This window comes from Helianthus annuus, chromosome 4 (assembly GCF_002127325.2).
Source record: "Helianthus annuus cultivar XRQ/B chromosome 4, HanXRQr2.0-SUNRISE, whole genome shotgun sequence".
NCBI classification, from domain to species: Eukaryota; Viridiplantae; Streptophyta; class Magnoliopsida; order Asterales; family Asteraceae; genus Helianthus; species Helianthus annuus.
In genome coordinates this window covers 21,567,004-21,592,669 of record NC_035436.2, presented here as the reverse complement: position 1 = coordinate 21,592,669, position 25,666 = coordinate 21,567,004, and the positions used below count along the sequence as shown (strand labels likewise).

The window sequence follows — 25,666 nt, the reverse complement described above, 5'->3', positions numbered from 1 at the left end:
GAAGCTTTGAGGAAAAGGAACATCGAAGTTCAGGAAGGTTCGTGTGCTTTTTGCAGGGATGGAGAGGACTCGGTGGCCCATATCTTCTCCTCCTGTTGGGTTGCTTCGGTGGTGTGGAATCATATCAGTAAGTGGTGCAAAACTCATAATTTATTCTTTTTTAGTTTCAAAGACATTACAGAGATTCATGAGCATGTGGGATTAAAAGGCGATACAAAAGAAGCTTTTAAAGGAATCATAAGGATTGCTTGTTGGAGTATTTGAGCGAGATTCTAAAACAAGGAGATTAGAATAGCGGAGATTATTAGTGAGGTGAAAACTTCCGTATATTTATGTTTTAAAAATAGGACGAAGTTCAAAGAGATTTCTTGGGTAGATCGGTGTAAATTTGTAATTATGTAAGGTTTTGTTGTTTTTGGGCCCCTCGGTTTGAGGTGGTTTGGTCGTTTTAATGAAATTTAACTTTAAAAAAAAGAACTATGCAATGAAACCGTTGAGTGGGCCTCTAAGGCGGGTGCAAAAGAGGCGCAATGACCGCAAGGCCAGGCGCCTTGCTTGTTGTTTGTTTAACATGCATATATGTGTGTATTAAAACTAAAACATGGGAATAAAAAAATAGCCAATCAGAGTGTCACTGTTCATATCGACGACGGAATTAATTTAATAGTATATATATGGAATATTGGATTTTAATAATTCCAACTATTCGTCATTAATTGGCCGTCAACAGTCCAAACTTTAAAAATAACCACTGGCAGTCCTAACTTTTAACATATTGGCCTCCAATGGACTCTGACTAACAGAACCCTAACGTCGTTAGTCTTCGGTCGCCCGAAAACCGTTTTAGATTTGAATGATGCCATTGTAGATTAGTACTTTTGTGTCGAACTTCCAACCATTAATTGTAATAGATGACCTACATCTAAAAGGGAGATTCTAGGAAACAATATTTTGGGTGGTATCTATAGATGTGAACAACCAAATCTTGTATATTGTACATAGTGGCATAGTGTACATATTTGTATAACATATTTATTATTTTAATTAATAAGATGATAATCAAACAAGACACAAATCACAAATACCCGGGATAAGTTAACATAATCATGTTTATATCTTTCTTAAATCCATCAAAAGCAAAACATATATTTGGCACATACCTTAAAAAGCATATACCTTTTAGTCAACAAGTCACATGTACCCATATTTGTCCCAATAAAACCAATCATTTCATTAACAAAAAAACAGAATCTTTCACAAACTCAAGAACAACCTCACTTACTTTAAACCTCAAAAAACAAAAAAGCAACATACAAGTCACATTGCACAACTTACAACCCACATTATCATGCACCAAAAGGCCAATAAAAAGAGATATATAACATGCATATAACACAAGTGTTCTCTTGATCATATAGAGTGATAAAACTTCAAAACTTTAACAATGGGAGGAGGTGAGTTATGTTCAAGATTTGGAACAACAAGAGTTTGTGAAAACTTGAATGATTATATTTCCGGTAGCATGATCGGAAAATACTTCAAGTTACAAGCAAGAAAGACATGTTTCACGACGGAGCTCCGGGCAGCCACCGCCACCTTCCTCACCATGGTCTACATTATCACCGTCAACGCCACCATTTTATCAGATTCCGGTGGCACGTGCACCGTTTCCGACTGCACACCACCTTTCAACCAAACAAGTCCGGCGGAGGCGGTTACTCCGCCAGACTGCATGTTCAAGCCCAACACGGGCTACGAACAATGTGTTTCAAACGTTAAAAACGATCTTATTGTTGCGACTGCATTGTCGTCGATGATTGGCTCGTTGGCGATGGGTGTTTTCGCCAACTTGCCGTTGGCGTTGGCTCCTGGTATGGGACCCAACGCCTATCTGGCTTACAACTTGGTGGGTTTTCATGGGTCGGGCTCGGTTTCTTATGAAACCGCGATGGCTATTGTGTTGGTGGAGTCTTGTGTTTTTTTAGCCATCGCGGTTTTTGGGCTTCGTGCCAAGGTGGCACGGTTTATACCGCGCTCTGTCCGACTGGCGAGTGCGGTTGGGATTGGGCTTTTTATAGCATTTGTGGGTTTGCAGGGTAACCAGGGTGTTGGACTTGTGGGTCCGGATCCAGATACCTTGGTTACCCTAGCTGCATGCACACGCAAAGATAGTATAATGGGTGCATGCACGCATGGGATCATGCAAAGCCCTACCTTCTGGTTGGGCTTTGTAGGGTTTTTGATCACATGTTATGGGTTAATGAAGGATGTCAAAGGAAGTATGATATCGGGTATCTTGGTTGTTACCCTAATATCATGGTTTCGGCACACATCTGTGACAATTTTCCCCGACACGCCTCTCGGGGACTCGAGATACCAATACTTCAAAAAAGTGGTGGATTTTCACAAACCCGAGTCCACTTTGGGCGCGATAAGCTTCACTAGTTTTAATCGAAGCGAAGTATGGGTCGCCTTATTTACATTACTATACGTTGACATACTCGCCACCACAGGCACGCTATACACAATGGCGGAGCTAGGTGGTTTTAGTGACGAAAAAGGCGGGTTCCAAGGAGAATACATAGCATACATGGTCGATGCAGGGACCTCGATTGTGGGGTCCACACTCGGGGTCTCTCCAATCGCTACGTACATAGAATCCTCAGCCGGAATCCGAGAAGGTGGACGAACCGGTTTAACCGCCATCTTTGTCGGATTCTACTTTCTTTTGTCTATATTTTTCATACCATTGTTTAGTAGTGTGCCACCATGGGCCATTGGCCCATCTTTAGTAATTGTTGGGGCTTTGATGATGAAGGTGATCAAAGATATAGATTGGAACAACATCAAAGAAGGAGTGCCTGCATTTGTGACCATTTTGATCATGCCTTTAACATATTCGATTTCGAATGGGATTATAGGCGGAATAGGGATGTACATTGCGCTTAACTTATTTGATTATGGAGTTGGGTTGTTTAAATGGTTGATCAAGATGAAGAAAATGGTTTCAAATGAACACAATCAAGTGTCGGCAACAGTTGCAGCAGATCGAATCGTTGAGGTGTTGTAAATATGATCATGGGTAGTTGAGTTTAAATGGGTTGTGTTTGAGTTGAGTAAAACTGACAAAAGATGCACGAGCTACCATGAGAATGGATTTCTATGGCCGTTCGTGCATCTTTTTTATGGTATAATTTAGGGTTTCCATTTCTTGTTTTGGTGTGTTTATTATGTTATCACTTATCAGTGTGGAATCTAATATCATGTTTAAAGTCTTATCACTTTTTAGTTTTTATTTTCTTGACATAAAATAACATGATTTTGGGTTGTTATATGTAACCAGTTTAATGAATACATCGTGTTTGGGTTGACATAGATAACCCATTAAGTAAATGGTCTTGTTATGGTCGCCATGTTTAATAGGTCTAATTAAACGTTTTGGGTTGTTATATGTAACCAGTTTAATAAATACATCGTGTGTGGGTTGACATAGATAACCCATTAAGTAAATGGTCTTGTTATGGTCGCCATGTTTAATAGGTCTAATTAAACGTTCTGACACGTCAACCTATTTAGAATTAAGAGAAAAATAAGTACTTAGCTTGCAAACCTGTGTATGACCCGTTCAATCCATTTATTAATCGACCAATCAATTTAATCCTTTTACAACTTGTTCATGTTTGGGTTACACAACTTTAAGTGTGTCCGGGTTAAAAATTGATTTCGACACAAAAAACTGTGGATCATGTTCGGTTTATCAGTTTAACCCGCCCAACCCAATAGGCCAACACAGTGGATCTATTATCACACACAACAGCTCAATTGCAAAAACTGCTAGATTAAGGATTGAAGTGTTAATCTTGATTTTGTTTGAGCCCATTAGGTTTTGACCGCCACTACCCACACTCGTTCTCTTTCCCTGTAACAAATAATCTTTTTTCAGTTTAAAATGGTATAATGCTTTATTTCCAGATTCTTAAATATTATTTTCTAACATCAATGTGGTCAAATTTCGATCAAACAACCCAATTAGATATCGTTTGTCATCTATGATCATAAACCCATATTCATTTAAGACAGTGTTCATCGTCATTCAATCATTATCACACTCAGTAAATCACACCAATAGCAAAGCTAAGGTAGGGTCTGAGGAGGAGGCTGCTTCCAGTGTTCTTGATCTATATTCAAATAATCTATTCCAAGCACATCAATTTACAAATATTCCAAACATTATTAATCAAATGCATGTCCTTAATCTTTCCGAAAACATTTTTAAGATCCGTTAACATTTTGTCTAGATTCCATGAAGAGGCTTACAGTAGAAAAGATGAGAGAGGGCTCAGCCATTGCACCGGTCCCGTAGTCCCCACAAGCAAGCCTGTTTGACACTGGGGGTATAAGAGTCATTCCAAGTTCATCAACTGTCATAAGGTGTCTTTCTGTGAAAGGATTGGTCCACATGTATGTGTTCATCGCCGGTGCCACGAATATCGGTTTTTCATAATCCCATGCTCGAATTATGCATGTCAGCAAGTTATCACACAGTCCACCAGCAATCTGGTTCATTATATCAAAAGAAATCTTATCAAGATTCTGAATAATATTGCCGGATTTGACCCGTTCTTATACAAATAGGTCGAGTCAGGTTATGTTTTAGCATATCAAAAGCAATTGTGATCACTTTTTTGAAGGATAATGGCAAATTTGACCCGTTTATATACAAATGAGTCGATTCAGGCTATGTTTTAGTGTCTAACCCATTAAAAGTTTTCCCAAAATGTACTCAAGTACATGGATGTATACAGAAACCAAAATGTATTATGAGTTTTGCATGATATATCAAATGGATTGAGCATGTCAAACGATGAAATGTTCCCAAAGTGTACATTAAACATTTAAAAACCATAGAACATACTACACCGCTTTATTCAAATCAATCAATCAATCATGCGCAGTAAAATCCCACAAATAGCGAAGCTATTGGTAGGGTCTGGGGAGGGTGGGATGTAGGCACACCTTACCTCTACCCCTAGGGATAGAGAGGCTGCTTCCAGTGAGACCCTCGGCTACAAAACACCCAAGAAAGAAATAAATAGAACATGAGGTGTGTGTGTGTGTGTGTATGAAGCTACCAATATAACATGAGTGGTTAAAGAGTACATGGTAAACAAGACAAATATAACAACACAAACAACCTATACACATAGATACATATCTACGACCATACACTACACCTAAAACACAATTGTACCCTCCCCTAGAAATCCTTAACCTTAATCCTACGTCTCCACAAACTCCTATCATGGACCATGTTTGCAAATCCTGCCTAATCCGTTCATCCCAAGTAATTTTGGGTCTGCCTCTACTCCTCCCCTCCACCTCGAGAGTTTCAACCATTCTAACTGGCTCTATCGTCTGCCTCCTCTTCACATGCCCAAACCATCTCAATCTTCTCTCCTTTATCTTATCTGATATACTAGCTACTTCTAACCTCTCCCTAAAAACATCATTTCTTATCAGTTCTAACATTGTGTGCCCACACATCCGCCTTAGCATTCTCATCTCTGCCACCTCCATCTTGCGTGCTTGTACTTCCTTAATGGCTCAACAGTCGGTTCCGTATAACATAGCAGGTCTAATTGCAACCCTATAAAATTTCCCTTTCAATTTAGTTGGAAACTTCCTATCGCACAATACCCCAGTGGCAGCTCTCCACCTACACCATCCAACCTGGATGCGGTGGGCAACGTCACTATTTATCTCCACATCCCTCTGAACAAACGATCCTAGATACTTGAACTTAGTCACCTGCGGAACCACTTAACCGTCAATGGTGATCCGAATGTCCTCGTCGTTGCCTACTCCACTAAAGTCACAATATAAGTACTCAGTCTAAGAACCTAAGTAGTTAATGCAGTAAAATATCGAATATCGGTCAAGGACCGATATTTGAGATATCGGTTATCGCGGTAGGATATCGGTGGGATATCGGTAATTTTAATATCATGCTAAATTTATATATATAGCAATTTAACACTAACAATTCAGTATACTCTCCTACCATTAACAAATTAACCTTTTGCAACTTGCAAAACATTAACAATTATAGTAAGTAGGAACTTACTAAGACTTAAAACACTAACATTTAGCAATAACAACTAACAATTAAGACTTAAAACACTAACAGCAACAATAAGAAAAAAGACAGATAGTAGAACTAAGAAGAAAGGTACTAATATCGGGAAAATCGGTGATATATTGGTCAAATCTCGGTCCAATATCGGTTAAATATTGGTCAACATCGCTGATATTATCGGTACCGACATTCTGACCGATATTTTGTACCGATATCTCGGCAGGGGACCGATAACCGATGATCACTGATATATCGGGATATTAACTGCATAACTTAGAACACACTAATCCTTAAACCTCTGCCCTCTAAAGTTGCTCGCCACTCTTCTAACCGCGCATTCAGGCTTTGTTTACTAACCGCAACTAACACAATATCATCTGCAAAAAGCAAGCACCACGGAAGAGCCTCCTGAATTAACTTTGTCAACTCACCTAGGATAACTACAAACAGAAAAGGGCTCAACGCAGACCCTTGGTGAAGTCCTACCTCCACAAGGAAAAAATCAGTATCCCCTACAGGCGCCCGGACACTAGTCTCAGTCCTAACATACATATCCCTAATAATATAGTTTTATAATCATATTTGAACATATTAGTTAATATTAAGCAAGTGTCTAAAAAATGCACATATAAGTGGTCAGCCCAAGTACCCAACCATAATAACCTGCACTAAATTATCAAGGTTAATTGTAATTATTGTAAAAAATCTTTTTGCTTTTATACCATTTTGAAAATAGGTGGATAACTGGTTGGCATGCAAAGGTCTCATTATCTTTTATTGGTCACATTAAAAATTTAGCCATTAAAGAAAAGGGTCACATGGGTTGAACCGGTCTAACATGTCAAAATCCATCCAAAGTAGTGTTTCGAGTCGACACAAAGCGTATATAAAACTACCCGTTTTGACCCGTTACACAACCCACCTCTAGTAGAACCAGAAGAGAAGGTACATATGGTACCTTTGATGAAAAAAGGATATATGGTTCCTCGTAGATTAGCTAAGTAAAATAATACGGAAAAACTAAAAGAAACTTAAAAAAAGCCAGTATTTTTTTTCCAGACATAAGAATATAATTGATCGAAAAGAAAATAGGGGATGTCACAACTTTGACCCATTCACTTGGTTTAGTTTATGATTTAGCCTTAGTGGTCAAATATAAAATTAGCTAAAATGAAACAGGCTATGGGTTGAACACTTGAAAGTCACCAGAGTATATCTTTAACACTTACAGCCTCCTAATCACTTTATATCAGAAATTCTAATTACCATTATCAAATACTGTTTATTTATCATATAACATTAACTATGTATATAAAAAAATAAGAGAAAGTGGACAAGAAAATGTTTACTGTTCAATCCAACCCGACGCGTACTAAAATAACCCATTGCCCAGCCCGCCCATTTGCTACATCTAGGAAAGAGGGTACAAATCACCACGATATGTTACCTTGGCGAGTGTATTTGCGGACAACGGGGCGATTACCATAACATCAGCCCATTGACGGAGCTCAATGTGAAGCACCCTATCTCCAATCTTTGACCAAGAAGACCATTCATGCTCATCAGTATAAAGAATCACATCTTTCGGGAGTGTTGTTTTATCAATAAAATGTAGAGCCGGTAGTGTTGCAACGGCTTTTACATCTGCCCAATCTGAAAAACAGCTGCACAGGTTCCCGAATTTTATGGCAGCCACACTTCCACTTGCAGCTAGCAGAACTCGGGGTTTTCTAGGAAGATTAGTCACTTGCATTGCATCCGTTACTCCATGTACAGGTTCAGCGTATGCCATAATCTGTATAGGGCCAAATAGATAAAATCAAAACGAGATCAGCTAAAATGGGATGAATCAATCAAGCAAGTTAAAAATTCTCCGGAGTGTATTCTTAATACTTAAGAGCATCTGCAATGCTAAGCGCGACACTTTTTGGTCCCAAAAGCCAAGGCGTAAGGTGTGTGCATCACATACGTGACGCGCGCATCTATGTACACCCAAATAAGCTTTATTTACAACAAGAAACTGCATATCTCTAATATGTTTTACATTTAAATCTATTTATCAAGTAAACCTTACGTAATTTATGCATCCCTTAGATTTTTTTACGTATAAACCTCCTACGGATCCTAACCTCGACCGCTATTGACCCAGAACCACATGTGGTGTACTTTTTATTGCCCTGATGTGTTTTCCTCAACGCTTCACACAAGCGCACCTTTCAAAAACCAAATCCATGACCAAGGATATGTCTTGCTCTCTCTCCTCTCTCACTCATCTCTCTCTCTCTTCCAGCTAGGCATTGCATATGCTCTAAGAACTCCTATATCATTTTCATGAACTCTTCTACATATCAACAGAGGTTACAACTCAAGTCCCAACCGATAATCAAACGAAGAACACGAATGCGAATGGAATAACTCTCCAAGAACTTTTATTATAACCAAGAAAATATAACTCAAAAAACTTGATTATAATAACTCTCAAACCATAACTCAGGTTTTTGTCTTTTGTCTTAAAAAATGTCTAACCCTAACTTGGTTTATATAGGCTAACCCTAACTTGGTGGCCAAGACATTACCATATTAATTATAATGTAATTAGGAAACTTAACCAACTACGACCGACTTGTCAACATTGATCCCCCAAGTTCACCGACTTGTGACTTGAAGTCCGTAAATTACCAACAACAGCCACAACCATTTCAATCCTTTTCTTCCAAGTAAACTTTGAACTCTAGGTAAGGAGTAGGATCAAATACAAACCACATTTGGCATACAAACTGTAAGAACCATTTAAAAAGTGTCACGTGGCATCGAACCAATTATATCGAAATGATAAAATAATATCCTTAATAATATCAATTATATTGAATCCCCTATAAATATGCTAACAAGTAATTAATTCTTTATTTGGAACCTTGGTTTTAAAATGCGCGCATAATGCGTGATGCGCCCGTTGCGCTAATGAGAGCGCATCGCAACACCTGATGCGTTGCGTTTACATGATGCGATGATATTGCGACAATTTCGCATAATGCGCCCGTCGCAAAATGCGCCATGATGCACGCATCATTGTTTGTTATGTTTTTTTCCCAGATTTCATGAAATGGGTTGGGTTTTTTCAATACTTAATATTTTAGCATGCTTGAATTGAACCATTATGGTTCCTAAACACTTTTTATGGTTCTAGAAACATTTTAGGATGCTTGATTTGAACTTAAAAGCACAACTGTTTATCTTCTTACTACGACAATTTTTTTAGTTTTAGTATGTTTTTCTAAGTTGTTATGTATAAATAATTTTAGTATACGCTCGCATTACGCATCACTCATCAGATTTTTGGACCAAACGCATCGGAGCGCATCACGCAATTTAAAACCAAGTTTGGAACTTTCTTTTAGTTTCAATGTGCTGATTAAGAAAAGTGTTGATATCATTCAAATATGTGCTAAAATCAATTATCTTGATTAATTTTCATGTGCTGGTATAATTCAAAAGTGCTACCTTTATGTATGTATTGTTTTAGTATGTGCTAATTTAACTTTTTTAAGTGCTAAGATCTGTTCTTACGGTTTGTAGCATAAATATGGTTTGTACTGGAACCAACCCCAGGTAAACATGACTGAAACCTAACATTAACACTTCCTATTATCATAACAAAATCATCATCTAACTCAAAATGAAGTGTAAATCACTTCAGCATCAAATTCATTAACCGAATCAATAAGTTACACCTCAAAACAACCGTAACCTCTTCCTGTTATCATAACAACATCATCATCTAACTCAAAATGAAATCTAAATCACTTTAGCATCAAATTCATAAAGCGAATCAATAACTTAAACCTCAAAACAACTGAAACCTCTTCCTGTTCCAAGTTCTAACACATATTCTAATATCATTTTCTACATCACTTCGTCAATTCACAACAAAACCTAATCAAAATTCAAACTCTCCGGTAACAAAAACTGAACAAAACCTAATAATTAACAAGTAATCATGTAACGAATGAATTTAGAAACGCAATAATCAGATTTAAACGCTAAAAGTAAACGAAACTAAACGATCGAATCTCTTTATTCTTCGATGTAACAACAAAATCAAAATTATGTGAATCAGAGTGTGAGAAAAGTGTGAAGTGAAAACCGTTACCGGAAATTGAGAAGTTCGGTTGATAAATTGCTTCACCGTCGTATCTGTTGGCCGTGCTCCGGCGATCTGTTTACGCCGGAAATAGGGATCGGAGAATTGAGTCAAACGAGTGAGGGGGGTAGAGAGGGAATAATTGAATAAATGAAACTGGTGTTGGTTTTTTTACTTTTAGGGCTTGTAGTTTGATGGATGGCAAAAGTATACCCTCAAGTTTGTGAAAATCGTATAGTAAAATGCCAAAATGATCTTTGAGGTTTGGTCACTTTTGTTACTTTAGTCCAAAACTCAAATCTTTTGAATTTGGGTCTCTGTGGTTTCAATTTTGTTACTATTTTCATTAAAAAGCAAAATCTGGTCAAATTTTTCAGTTAACATCCAGTTTTTTTTTTTTTTGTCTTTTTCCTCACTTTTAATAAAGGGCAAAATGGTTAGATTTTTTTAATATATTATAATAAAACATAAAAAAGACTATTTGCCCTGCATTAAAAGGGGGAAAAGACAAAAAAAAGTGGATGTTAATAAAAAAAATTTGACAAGATTTTGATTTTAGATGAAAATGACAACAAAATTGAAATCCCAAAGACTCAGATTCAAAAGGTTTAAGTTTTGGACTAAAGTGGCAAAAATGACCAAACCTCAGGGACCATTTTGACAGTTTACTCAAATAATATTATAATAATTAATAAAAGGCCGAGGGGAGAACCCAACCTATAAGCGGATGTATGATCGGCTGGAACAAAGGAGGGGAGCGCGATATGTTCAAGATTGTCAAAGCTAAGGAGCATAGTACGCATGATCTATTAGATATTTGTAAGGTTTAATAGGTATGATATTTGTATATAATGCGTAAAATGATAATCAGATGTGATAGAAAAGAAAAACGCATATGTTTCATCTCTCGCATTCAAAGCAATAGATACAAATATTGTACATGATTCTCGGTATATTATCTATATTGTAGGGCTGACAATGGGGTACTTGTTAAGACACGATTAGACCTGTTTGACTGAAAAATACACCCTTTGACTTTTTTAATTTTTAAAATAATTAAAATTACAATGTTAGGATCTATCATTTATTCATCTTTGTACATAAAACATAAGACTGTTTCATAAACATGAGGTAGAAAGTAGTTAAACGAGTCGTAATCATATTTGAAACTTATGTTGTGCGCGCCGTCAGAAACCTGTTAAACCTGTTAAGACAAGATTTGCCAGCCTTACTATATTGACATAGCCCTCCATATGTGTGTATTAATTTAAAAAAAAAAAAAAGCAATGCAACTTTTTAGATTTTGGTTGTGATGATTGGTTTTGGTTTGGAAAGATTGGAAACTTTCATATAACATTTTCAAAATTTAAACAATATCTATCATAATATCAAATATACCTATATCATGCTGAATAATCAACATCAACATAATAAAATTCAAGTATGATATGCTTGTAGAGATGGGGTAGGGCAACTCCATCTCTGAAGTGTAAAAATAACATTCAATTCCATCTACGTAGTGTATTTTTTATACAAATGATACCCCTTATCTAAAAAGAAAAATGATACAAATGATCCGCAACTGAGAAGTGGCATTGTAAAAATGAGTCTTTTGTAAGTGGTGCCGAAGAAATTACATATGTCGATCTTATTTAATTTTCTAATAGCTTCCTAGTTAAAGCTTTCACTTTTCAAAAAAAAAAAAGATGAAGGGTATGGCGACGTAAATGTAGTTTATATAAAGCTAAACTAAGACCATGTGTAGTGGTAATACATTATAATGCCCCTACCATGGGGCATTATCTGATACGTGGCGTCCTAGTCAGCGATGGGGCATTATAGCAAAAGTGGCGTAGTGGGACATTATGCCAAACCCCCATTCAATCATTTCACAATCATTTCACAATTATTTATTTTAATTTAAAACATAAAAAACTTCATTAATTTACAAAAAATTACATTACTTGAAATAAAAATAAAAAAAAAAACTGAAAAAAAAACAGAAAAAAAAAACAGAAAAAAAAACCGAAAAAATTAAAATAAAGTTAAAAAAAATAACATGATCTAGAGTCCATATTTTTCTCTAATTTTTTGGCGACGCATTTGCGCAAGGATCAACGCATCGCCTTGTAGGTGGTCGATAGGTTTGGACAAAAACTCAATGTCCTTTTCCATTTGCCTCGCCTCTTGCATCTCGTTAAATTTTTTGGTTTCCGCCACTCGTTCCTTCATAATCTCATAACGTTGGTGGCCGAGGTCGCGAATGTCTTGGAGACGACGGTTCATCTCCTCGAAATCTTCCTTTAATTCGAGATCGGAAGACGACTCGACCGTTTTTTTCCCGGTTCCCTTTCTTCTACCAGTGGGTCGGACCAACTCTTCTTGAATTCCCTCGTCAACGTCCACCGCCTTATTTAAATCAACATTGCGGGCATCCGATGTCGGAGTTGACGGGTCAACGGAGGATGATGTTTTTGACCTTTTAGCCCGACGTCTACTACTAGACGTCATTGGATTAACTAGCGTCCACTTTGGACTTTTTCGTAGTAGCTCCCAACACTTATAGTACGTGAAAGGGCATTTCGTCCTCTCGAACTCCTCCAAAGTCTTCGTTAAAGCCCCGACGTCACTTTCACCGCTCGGGCGAGTATCGTAGTTACGTTGGTAGACTTCTTGGAACGCATGACACTTGTTGTTGATGTCGGTCCATTTGCTAGAAATGGAATCTTTGTCCCGATGTTCGCCTTGACCCCACGTGCTAAAAAAGAGTGCACGAACCCTATCCCAAAAAACCGGGCCCATTTGAAAGTTTGCTACAAATTAAAAAAAAAATTATAAGTTGTATGTTAAAAATTAAAGTAACAAAATAAGTAAAATAATATATATATATATATATATATATATATAAAATAGTTACTGGTATCTTCGTCCTCCGAAATGTCGAGAAACGCCCGAGTCAACAACATTCCTCTTCCTTCGTCCATTTAATGATATTTTTTGTACGCCGAGGTGCGTCTTTTTCCTTCTTCTTATGCGACCTTTTGCCGCGTTTCGATTTATCTTGCACTGGTTCCGGTTCGGGTTGCGTCTCCGGCACGACATCGACATCGGGTTCGGGTTGTGACGGTTGAGACCCACCGGCTTGACCATAGCCGAAAGTGGGAGGCACAAACGGAGTGGCGCCACTCAAGTAAGCCGCGTACGTTAAAAAGCTCGGGTCCATGTCTTGAAGGTTATACGGGTTTTGCGGTTGGGTTGTGTTCGGGTTCGTGGGTCTTGCGGGGACACCAAAAGGGGGTCGGAATGGATGCATGATTGTATAAAAATGTAGGAGAAAGTGGGTGTTTTTTTATAAAAAATAGAAGAAAAGTGGGAGAGAAAGTAGGAGATAAAGTGGGTTTTTTATAAAAAAAGGTGAGAATGTGGGGTGATATATATATAGTGGGCAATATTTTAAATTAAAAAAAAATAAATATATAATATGACCGTTTGTCAACGGTAAAAAAGGTGGGCCCCCTGATTTTAAGCGTTTTAATTAAAACGCCGAACGGATTTTTTTTCGAAAATAACCCCCGGTAACGCCAGGTGTAGTGGTTACCGGGGCGTTATAGGGCGTTTTTTTTTTTTTGAAATTCTTTTATAAAACACGCCCACTACACACGGTCTAAACATGTCTAGCATGACAAAGAGGAAATGAAAATATTACACTTGACTTTCTTTTACTTGTAAACCAGAATTAACTCTCTTAATTTTTTTAACTAGTTAAATGCCATTTTAGTCATGTGGTTTGGTTCATTTTGTAAGTTTAGTCCAAATGTTTTATTTTTCATATGTGGGTCCAAAAAGGTTTCACCGTTGTCATTTTAGTCCATAGGTTAACTTCATCCATTTTTTCTGTTAACCAGAAGGACAATTCGGCCATATAAAATGACCGAATTGCCCTTCTCATTAATAGAAAAAATAGGTATAGTTAACTCGGTGGACTAAAATGGCAACTATAAACCTTTTTGGACCTACGGGCGAAAAATGAAACATTTAAACTAAATTGACAAAATATCTCAAACCACAGGGACTAAAATGGCATTTAACTCTTTTTTAACTATTTTAATATAGACTTTTTCAAAGTAACTATTGAATTTTTTGCTCATTAATTTAGTATATGAGAATGAGAATTGACACATATTTTTTTAAATCAACATGTTTTATGTATGATAATAATAAAGCTTTAAAAATAAAATAAAAAGACCATTTGTGTGTGTTAAAAGGTAGAAAAGAGGAAACAATGGAATAGGGTGAAACTTGAATTGAATGACAAGAAAGTCAGTCAGTCCCCTTTAGCAACACTCAAGTCACAAATGGTTTATTCCTTCCTTTCTTCCTAAAATAAAACCCTAATTCCTGCATCAATTTGTTAACAATTAGAAACAAAAGTTACAATTTCATCTCTCTTAACATTAACATTACACTCTAAAACATCATTTTTTTCACCTTCCTTCAACTTGCTTCTTCACCGAATGCCCCGTCTTCCGTTTATGCCGACTAAAATCCGACACGAACCTAAACGTTTGACCACACCCGGCCTCGCTGCACACATACGGTCGAGCCCCCGTATGCACCCTGATATGTTCCGTCCGAGCCCACGCCCACTTAAACGTCATTTTACACCCTTTCCATGGGCATTGCAACGGCCGGTCGTCCATGTGTACGCGCCTATGTTGAACCAGATACTTGTGCGAAAAGAACTTCTTCCCGCATCCTTTTACGGGACAGATGTTCTTTTTGTGAATTATGAGCTCGGGTTTGCTTTCGAAACTCATGTTGCATCCTTCGATATCACAACCAAACTCTCCTTCTACTTCCTCCTCTTCTTCTACCCTCGGTTTAACAACAGCGCGCGGTTTTTTCGCTTTCTTGGTGGTGTTTTGTTTCTTGATCCTCGGTTTTGATTCGGCCCAGTCTTCGTATTCTTTCGACCGCGGTTTTATAATCCTCTTTCGTAACCGTGTGCTGGGCCCGCCGGTGGTCTCTTCGTCTCCTTCAGAGTCCATGTCAAACGATCTAACGTTTCTCGACAAAGGGGTTGCGGCTTCCTGTCGGGTTTGATTCTTTCTAACGTTAGTCCTCGGCTGCCGCCTGAAACCACCACTCGGCGGCAAATCGACCGACGTCGGAGATGGTGACGGTGACGGCGATGGCGGCGGTGACGGCGATGGTGACGGCGATTGCGGTGGTGATGGTGATGGCTCAACTTTTGGGAACTTAGTCGTTACGCTCATTCGTCTAGTTTCTACCGTAACGTTCTTCCGTTTCCTTGACGAATTCCTACTAACTACCACTTGGGTATTTTCGAATTGTCTTTCGTTTCTCGAATTCGACAAAACCGAACCCCCGATTTCATCCTGGTCTTCGGGATCGCGATCGACTAACAAATGATGAGCCTGATTCGACATCCAAACTTTCCCGCACCATTTTCCAGCCACGATAATCTTCTTCTGCCTACCGGATGGCTTCGGCTTTGTAGGACTGTTAGAAGAAGAAACATGTCCAAACGCGTTGTAAATAACTGAATTGTACGGCATTTGCTTGCTGTAAAGGGGTTGTCGGCTAAGACTAGCACTGTAAAAAAGATTCATTCCTAATTTTACAGCCCAGTCCCCCGGGCCATGAGTCACTTCTTCATTGTCTAGAGCCGATTGTATCCATTTTACGTCCTTTGTGTTACTCTCTCGGAATTCGAGATCGGTCCAGCTATGATCCGTTCCCAATTCTTTTGCCACTGATTTTGCTTCAGAATCTAAAGTGGGATAATCTGCAGATTGTGAAAAATACGTGCCGGTTAATAAGATCTTTGATTGTTTTAATATGTGAAGAGGCAAAGGAATTGCATAGACATGAAAATAAAGGTGGAAAAATGGGCATCTAGGGTGGGTAACGGGTCAAAACAGATAATATTTAAGCGCGAGCCAAAACGGGTAAGATTATCCCAGCCTGGCCCACAACACATATTTTACACATTTTGATCACACGGTATCTATAAAATTATGTTATTATATTATAAACAAATAATACAAACTACCACTTACATTCATGTTATGTTTGTTTTTTATTTTCCTATGGTAATTATATATGTGTTTTCGTATGGTTAATGAAAAAATAATTCAAAATATTTATTTATTTTAAAAAATACACGAGGGTAAGATGTAGACAGCCTTACATCTATCCCGTAGGAATAGAGAGGCTGCTTCCAGTGAGACCCCCGGCTCGATAGTAGTTTTGCTCTATATAAATGAGGGTTAAAACAAAACACTCGACTTAACAGGATGAAAAAAGTACCTTGGTGACAAAGGAGCAGCACATGAACACCACCAACGGTCCGAAGTCGTTGTTCTACTTCTAAAGCATGCTGAAGACAAAAAATATGCATTCTCGAAGAATCTTCATCACATGTCGTATCCGTACCCCTTTCCTCATTCTCACATTCATCTAACAACGGGTCCTCTTCATAACTTAATTTCTTAAAATTTTTGTTTCCTTCAAACTCAACAGAACAATCATAAGTTACATCATTTGTATACTTCATGTCATCATGATCCCCGTAATTTGTATGAATATTGGTCTCTACATGATCGTCATCCGAATCTGAAGAATCGCCATAAGTTAAGGCCAATAGGCCAAGAGAAGAATTAACTTTCGGTGGTGCGGTAACTGAAGTTATACTCAAATTATTTACAGTTTGAATTTGATCACTGGTTTTTACTGGAACGTCAAACAAGCCGTCACAATTGCTTTTCGCCATTTTCCCTGTATTCGTATCAATAAAGAAAGGTTAATAATGGCCTGAATGTGCAAAAAGATCTATAAACTTTGTAGTGACTTTTGACTTTTTAATGTAAAAAGCGGCAGCTTTTTTGTTTCAAGATTTACAAAAAAAAAGGCACTACAAAAAGAAAATCTGTGGCAAAAAAAAATAAATATATTCATAGAAATTTTGAACAGTTATTTTCAGCATATAAAGTGGATGCTACAAGCTGTCCATCTTTTGGGATAAAAACGACTAAAAGTGTCGGTTTCATCACATTTACTTATGAACGGGTTGAAAGTCGCCAAAAATCTATTAGAATGCATTACAGCCTCTTAAATTGTTTCACTTAAAAATTTATATTAAATAATTTAATAACGTTGTTTTTGTAAATAATAATTACGAGTAAATGCCATTTCCGTCCCTCAGGTTTGGCCAGATTTGCGACTTTCATCCAAAGGATACAGTTTAGAAGGTTTTTTTCACTTTATGTACAAAATACCCTTGACTTAACGGAGAAAAATGGATAGAATTAATGAGCCGGATGGAAATCGCAAGATTTCGAACCTTTTGGATCCAGATGCGGAAAAACAAACCTTTGGACGAAAGTCACAAAACTGGTCAAACCTCAGGGACGAAAATGGCATTTTACTCTATAATTAACACGACTTCAATTTACAAAGATTTAGAAATCGGGTAAAAGAAATGTTTGGGGGTCAACACTCAACACGACCACAATCGTACTAAAATTCCCGTTTTAACCCATTACCCAACTCATCCAACCTGCACACCTTTTCACCTTTAATGCCCGACACACTCATAGTTCAAACGCTTTACAGCGAATTCTAGACATCATCATCATCATCATACTCAGTAAATCCCACCAATAGCAAAGCTAAGGTAGGGTCTTAGGAGGGTAAGATGTAGCCAGTCTTACCTCTACCCCGTAGGAATAGAGAGGTTGCTTCCGATGAGACCCCCGGCTCGATAGTAGTTTTGCATCAAGCCTTGGACATAAGACACATAACACTCAGCAATTGAGACAACTGCCGATTGGTACATGTACCCCCTTGTCTTTCGGCTATCAGCGCCACCACATGATGCATGATTGACCATCCCCTCTTTTAACGTTATTTCCACGAAATTAGTAAAATAACGTTAAAATTAGTGCACTTTCACTTTTGCCCCCCGAGCGCCCACACATATACACATTATATGTGCATACTGCAAACGGGGCGTCATTTAAAAGGGGGTTGCAACACGAGGACTTCCCAGGGGGTCACCCATCCTAGACAATAGCATCAAAATCAATCTAAAACTATATAAGGTGTACCTGAAGACGATTTAGGGCCCACAACACTTGCATCTTCATTAGCGTCGAAGAAACCTGTGGCAGCACCTAGATCACTAATGCCACTAGAATCAGCCGACATAAGGTAATTACCCGCTGCTTCTGTCGGTCGAACAATCGCAACGCATGCATAACACAAAATCCCACACGTAACACACGAAAATATACCAGGATCGGGCTTTTTAACACCTTCAAAACCCTTATCAGAATCATCTTTCTCATTAATCAACGTGATCCTATTATTCCTATTAAGAAATGAAGAATATATTCTCTGCTGCCTTTTGTCTTGGATGGCATCATCATCGGAATCCGAGCCATGTTTGGATTTGAATTCATCGGTTTGAGTGTTGAAACTAGCGGGAAGCCGTCTGTCTAAAAACTCCTCGGGAATAAGCACAATTGAAGACCCTTTTCCGAGAACGTGAAGAAGATTGTTGTTTTCCGTAATGTCTTGTAAAAAAAGCGTTTTCACCAATGATTCTCCCTCCGCTTTTAGCTTATCTTTTAATCGGGAACTTCTCGGTTCGGGTTTGATGCTTGTTGGTACACTGTAGAAGTGAAACAAACTTCATCAGATTTTAAACGTGCTAGCAAGTTGCGTAAAGAGTCGAAACAGATACAGCTTGAAATCGGTCCTTTTCAGTATGGGCCAAAACGGGCTGAACCGCTAACTCTTTTTTGCCCATTTCGAAAAAGTTTTGACATATAATAAATGCATTATGGTAACAAAAAAAACAATAATAATAATTATAATATTGTTACAAGAGTAAAATGCCATTTCCGTCCCTAAGGTTTGGCCAGTTTTGCGACTTTCGTCCAAAGGTTTGTTTTTCCGGCTCGTTAACTCCATTCATTTTTCTCCGTTAAGTCAGGGGTATTTTCGTCATTTTGTTAACTTAAAGGGCAATTCAGTCTTGTTCACTTTATGTACAAGCATTTAGCATAATGTACAAGCGAGTCCGTAAGTGAAAAAGACCGAATTACCCTTTAAGTTAACAAAAAAGACAAAAATACCCCTGATTTAACCGAGAAAAATGGATGGAGTTGACGACCCGGGTGAAAATGGAAAGATTTCAAACCTTTTGGATCCACATACGGAAAAACAAACCTTTGGACGAAAGTCGCGAAACCGGCCAAACCTCAAGGACGAAAATGGCATTTTACTCTAATAATATTAATAATAACATAACAAAACGATTTACAGCATTGCGTGCAACTGGTAACCAGCCAAATGTGATGAGAAAACAAACCTTGAAGATAATGATACTGCGAGATCGTAAAGCAACTGATAATGAGACACCATGGGAGCACAATTAATCGAAGCTCTACGTATTGCAGCTTCGCGTGCAACTGTTAACCAGCCAGGTGTTGCGATATTAGCTGCTTCCCCACAGTTGAATCCTGTAAAACAAAAAAAACATTTTTTTTTACTATCAGGCATAACGATCATTTATTAGCCTATGTTGTCAAAAGCGCAAAAAGCGCACGCCTAGGCGCCCGAGCGCCGCGAGGCGCACCTATAGCGCCTGGTAGTAGCCTAGGCGCAAAAATGGGTTTTTTTTGAAAAAACGGTGCTGAGGCGCAAAAAGCGCGCGCCTAGGCGCAAAAAACGTTGTTGAGGCGCAGGAAAAAGGTTAAACAACACAAATGACCATTAAAAACGAAACCGAGTGCGTGCAAAAACTGCCTCACGTGGGCCCGGGTTTTCGGAGCTGCATTCGTGTCCGCAGGACGTGCGGGCACGCACGAGTTCAACCAAATTCCAGCTCAGAAACTCATTTTTAATTTTATATGTGAATCTTATTCATTTTCAGAGCATAACATATTTTTTATATTTTTTTCTCTATGTGCGCTTTTCTTAAAAATGCCCACGCTTTTTTTTTGCGCCTTGCGCCTCGGCTCCGGGCGAGGCCGATGCGCCTCGCCTGTGCCTTGCGTCTTTGACAACATAGTTATTAGCTATAATAAGATACCGACAGTGAAGAAAAAGGAAGACTAACCATGACTGAAACCGGAGTGATATGCTCTTGGGAAAGTGACAACAAATTCTCCAGCGTTTTGTATCAATCTGCAAGAAGTAAAATTTAATCATCTTTAATGATATATAGATTCTCAACAATTTACGTTAAAACTAACAGTTCTGATGTTGCAAAAACAGAGTGTAATAATGCAGAATCATATACGGTCGGGAATAAACAAAAAAAAAGAAAAATCGAGAACCCGATAAAGTATAAACGTCTCACCTGCAGCAAGGGACTCCAGCCTTAAGTAATACTTCAGGGGATATAATTGTGGTCTTCTCACCAAGAGTGGCAAAAGTCACTGAAAACACATTAGAAGTTGTGTATAAGAGCCCTTTAAAATGTGCTAACATCATGCAATCGTAGTCACCAAATAATATTTTTTTTTGCATTATACGATTGTGACATGCAGTGTATAATTAAAACATGTATAATCAGTCATTCACAAGTGAAGTACGTAACATATTTTAAACCGACACAGAGCATGCAAATACACAAAAAAACAGGGGATTTCAAATTTAAAGGTCAACACCAATAGGATATTTAAGCATATACAAATATTATGCAATCATAGTCACCAAATAATATCTTTATATGCATTAGAACATTGTGGCATGCAGTGTATTAAAGCATGTATAATCGATCATTCGCAAGTGAAGCACACAACATAGTCCAGACCGAAACAGAGCATGCAAAATACACATAAACAGGGGATTTCAGATTGAAAGGCTAATACCAATAGGATTAAGCATATGCAATCATAATCACCAAATAATATCTTTTTTTGCATTACAATACTGTGACATGCAGTATCAAGCTTAGCCTTCTTATGAACAACAAAGATATCTATCAAAACATGTATAATCAATCAATCAATCAATCATTCAAACCGAAACAGAGCATGCAAGTACACAAAAAACAGGGGATTCCAAACTCAAACTTAAAGGTCAACAACTCAATACCAATAGGATTAATCTCTCCACCATAACCAACCATCCGAATCACATCCTCAAACGCAACCGCTGCATCTTTCGGCACACCATACCAAGTCTTCCCAGCCCCCATATGCATATAATTCAAACTATGAAAATCATGATCCTCCACATGCCAAGCAAACCAACTAAACAACATACTAATATACACCATCGGCGACGTCACCCCCGGTATCTCCTCCTTCATAAACTTCAACAACGACCCTTTCGACCTCGATACCCCTCTCATATTCCACTCTGTCTCCCCCACAGTCACCCCCCCATCCCCTAATCTCCCCCCACCTGTCCCCATTCGATCAAACGCGGAACCGGGCATATCGTTCGCATACTCAACCGAAAACGGTTTATCCACATGAGCCTTCCAGTACAAACTCTCAACTTCCAACCCACTCAAATCCCTTTTCACCCCTCCCCTGTTTCTCAAATAACTCTTCTCAAACCCCTTAGCTTTTGCTTCAAACTCCTGAACCGTATACACCTCCCCACTCTCCCAAACCGGCTTCTGAACCGGTCTATGATGTCTTCTTGGACAAAACCCGATCTGTTGCTGTCTGGTAGTGAATGTAGGTGATGAATCAGCGGTTCTTGAAGACAGAGACCGGTTCAGGTTACTAATTACTGTTTTTCTTGAAGACCCAGAAACGGGTGGGATGATTTTACAAATCCCATATTGTGAAGCTTCTTTTTCGATCTTGAAAATATACCCAATTGGATCTTGGAACTCTGCTAGGGTTGGGTGGTACTCTGGGGCTAAAGGTAGAGACTTTAACCAGGGGAAGACTTGTTGTTGCTGTTGTTGTTGTTCACTTCCCATTGAAATTGAGCATGTAGATGTGTGAATTGAGGCTGTGGGGTTAGTGATTAGTGAGTGTTGTGTGTGAATTTGGTAGATCTAAGATGGTGGTGGTCATGAGGTTTTGGGTTGCAGGGGTGGAAAGAGAGAGAAAGGGGATTGAAGGGTTTGAGATTGATTCCTATTGTATTGAAAAATATTGGGGGCTCTGTTTTTTTATACTCCTTTTATCTCCTCTATATCTATATCTATATATATTATATATCTATTTTTTTTTAGTGTTAAACAAAGCCTGATCATCCGGATACACAGTTATAGATAAAAGGTTATTTACGTTCGTGATCGCAAACATGGCGGGTTTTTTTTTATCTAGTCTAATTTATATTGTATTGATAGTGTGATCGTCCGGATACACTTATAGACAAAAGGTCAGTTACGATCGTGATTGAAAGCCTGATCGTCCGGATACACTTATAGACAAAAGGTTATTTACGTTGGTGATTGGATATAGGAGGGGTTTTTTTTATCTAGTCTAATTTATATTTATATATTGTATTGATTTTGTATTTTTATTTGCTCTGTTTTTTTGGGTTTGGGGGAAGGGTGAAAAGCTAGGGGCAGGGGAAATTGTGGGTTTTGGTATGGTTTTGGAAAGATATCAAGTGGGAAAGGTTGTTTTTATTAGATGCTTTGTAAAGGAGCAAATAATTCTTTTCTTGAAGTGTGTAAAAGTTTATGAGTTTAGTTTGTATAATTTGGTTTTGTTATTATAAAAATAATATACTTTTTAACATGTAATTTTTTAAACTTTTATTTCTTTTTAAAGCAAAATTTAGTTATAACAAAACTCTAGAGTTATTAGAGGTTGTTGAAACATTTTTAGGTAAGTCTAATTCATATTATAGAATATGCATCATATATAATATGAATTAAATAATATTTTATTTTTTAGCATGTGAATTTTGAAAAAGTTTTTATTTATTTTTAAAGTAAATTTTAGTTTAAACAAAACTCTAGAGTAATTTGGATTCTTTATTATTATGTCATTGGAGGTTGTTGAAACATTTTTGGTAAGTTTAATTCATGTTGATCATCACTTGGATATATCATATACGTCAAACCACCGAATGTTACATCTATAAATAGTAAGTATCATGTGTCACACAACATACAATATCCTTACTTGTCTTACCCTTGCCTTATCTTGTACCCACTCACTTGAGCATCGGAACGATAACGTGTGGTTTCCTTTACTTTACACCACTATGGTTGATTAGTCGCTTATTAGTTTTAAGTAGGGTTGTCAAAATTGGTCTTATTGCGTTTAATATGTCAGAGACAAACCGATTAACACAAATATCAAACATGAATAAGACTCGTTTATCTACTTTATACCTCACGTCTATAATACAATTGTATGTTTTATGTACCAAGAAAGATAAATGATGGAGTCTAGCCTCCTAATTTTAATTATTTAAAAAAAAAAGATATATAAGATTACATAGTGTACTTTTTCTTAATGGATATTATCATGTCTTAAATAGATCAGGAATTGTGAGCCCTAGCTTCAAGGTTATAACTATATAGTATATGTCAGGATGCCAATGTGATTGGGATGCCAATGTGATTGAGATAAGTGATATTATCAGCTTGTTACAACACTTGGATCTCTTGAAGGGAGCTAGTGTAGTTGAACAAAGAGTAAGTTAACACCAACCACATATGTTCAGCTTGAATAACAATACATGTATCATGGCATGCATCTTCGAAGCAACCACACCAATTTGGATGGACATTACAATAATAATAATAATAATAATAATAATAATAATAATAATAATAATAATAATAATAATAATAATAATAATAATAATAATAATAATAATACAACCTAATAAAAGTCTTACCTAGGGGACACATGTCCCCCATCTAGGGCCTCTAAACCTCATTTTCCCGCCAAAACTCTTTCCATTCCCTTGGTCCGAGCCCATTTGAAAGCGGCTCAGGATCGACAAAAATCGTACGCGGACAAAAGAAGGAGGCCGATTGAGTTTCAAGTTGGTGATAAAGTAATGCTAAAGGTATCTCCGTGGAAGGGGATTATTCGGTTCAGAAAAAGGGGGAAATTAAGCCCAAGGTTTATTGGGCCATTTAGAATTGTTGAACGTATTGGTAAGGTCGCATACCGTCTCGAACTACCCGAGGAACTAAGTGGAATTCATAGCACATTCCACGTATCACATCTCCGGAAATGTCTAGCCGATGAAACAGCCTATATCCACTACGACGACATTGAGGTGGATAATAGTCTTAACTACGCGGTGAAGCCGATTGCGATTCTAGATCGTAAAGTGAAAAGCTTGAGGAACAAAGAGATTAACCAAGTAAAGGTCAAATGGGAGTACAGAAAGGGTTCGGATACCACATGGGAGTCCGAAGAGGAGATGCAACGACTCTACCCTACATTATTCGGTACGTATTCCAGTTTCGGGGACGAACCCCTTTTAAGATTTAAAATAAACAAATGTAAACTAACTAGGAATAAATAACCTAGTTAGTCATAATGCTAGAAGTAACAAGGAAACTTGCTTAAAACATTGAAAATATAAGTTGACACTAATAAGAGGGCCAAAAGTGTTAAGTTGAAAACTTGGTTTTTATAAAACAAAAATCAAAAACCCAAACACACACTTATGTGTGTGTGTCTGGTCGAACTAAACACAGGGGCGACACAGGGTTCCCCCACAAACCCTAGTTCTTGCAATTTTCACCAAATTGGGAGCTCTAATTTGTTCCAAATTGATTCTCAAGCACAAATTCGTGATCACCTTGTTGAAGAGATCATAAGGTATGCTAAATTTTATCATTTGGTTCCATCTCAAATTCTTGGTAAATTGTGAAATCAAAATTAGAGCTTGATTATGTGATGTTTAGATGAAACTTGTTATGAAAACAAGTTTAGGAGTGAATCCTAGTTGATAATTTGCAGAAAATATGTTTAAATTTATAAAACTCATGATAATCCATTCATAGGTTAAATGGGTTTTACAAGATAGGATGAACACAAGAATTATAACTATCAAAAGTAGTATTACTTGATTTCTATATGATGATTTGATGATAGTATGCATGCTTGACATGATGGAATCAAAATATGTGATTAAAATTGGTGAAAATAACAAGTTATGAACTTGATTCTAGTTATGTAAAAATTAGACCCGCTAGGTGTTCGTTAAAATGCCTTAGTGAGGAATGAAGGGTTAAAAATCCAATGAAAACGCATGTTTGATTTTTATGGCAAATTATGCGTTAAAGTTTATAAAAAGGGTTCTAAATTGATTGTGAATTGAACTCTTTAGGCAAAGAAACCGGATCGTCGAGTGGACAAGCCGGAGGGGATACGCGCTTGAAAGGGGTGCTCTAAAGTTACGTG

The 25,666-nt window shown here is 37.7% G+C and overlaps 3 protein-coding genes across 3 annotated transcripts; 1 reads left to right on the top strand and 2 right to left on the bottom strand.

The window, feature by feature from the left end:
• The first annotated feature begins 1,355 nt into the window (after window positions 1–1,355).
• LOC110935921 (adenine/guanine permease AZG2) lies at window positions 1,356–3,332 on the top strand. Its single transcript, XM_022178274.2, has one exon. It carries the CDS (start codon window positions 1,445–1,447, stop codon window positions 3,068–3,070), a length of 1,626 nt encoding a protein of 541 aa, XP_022033966.1. The 5' UTR covers window positions 1,356–1,444; the 3' UTR covers window positions 3,071–3,332.
• An 819-nt stretch (window positions 3,333–4,151) lies between these two features.
• On the bottom strand, window positions 4,152–10,434 carry LOC110935922 (probable phosphopantothenoylcysteine decarboxylase). The gene is made up of 3 exons (XM_022178275.2): window positions 10,287–10,434; window positions 7,584–7,931; window positions 4,152–4,557 (listed from the first exon to the last, which is right to left on the bottom strand). The coding sequence occupies exons 2-3, from the start codon at window positions 7,926–7,928 to the stop codon at window positions 4,273–4,275; spliced, it is 630 nt and encodes a 209-aa protein (XP_022033967.1). The 5' UTR covers window positions 7,929–7,931; window positions 10,287–10,434; the 3' UTR covers window positions 4,152–4,272.
• Window positions 10,435–14,555: 4,121 nt separating this feature from the next.
• Window positions 14,556–22,437, bottom strand: LOC110935923 (lysine-specific demethylase REF6). The gene is made up of 7 exons (XM_022178276.2): window positions 21,411–22,437; window positions 20,671–20,749; window positions 20,428–20,495; window positions 19,678–19,828; window positions 18,410–18,975; window positions 16,611–17,078; window positions 14,556–16,086 (listed from the first exon to the last, which is right to left on the bottom strand). The coding sequence occupies exons 1-7, from the start codon at window positions 22,252–22,254 to the stop codon at window positions 14,762–14,764; spliced, it is 3,501 nt and encodes a 1,166-aa protein (XP_022033968.1). The 5' UTR covers window positions 22,255–22,437; the 3' UTR covers window positions 14,556–14,761.
• Window positions 22,438–25,666: the final 3,229 nt, after the last annotated feature.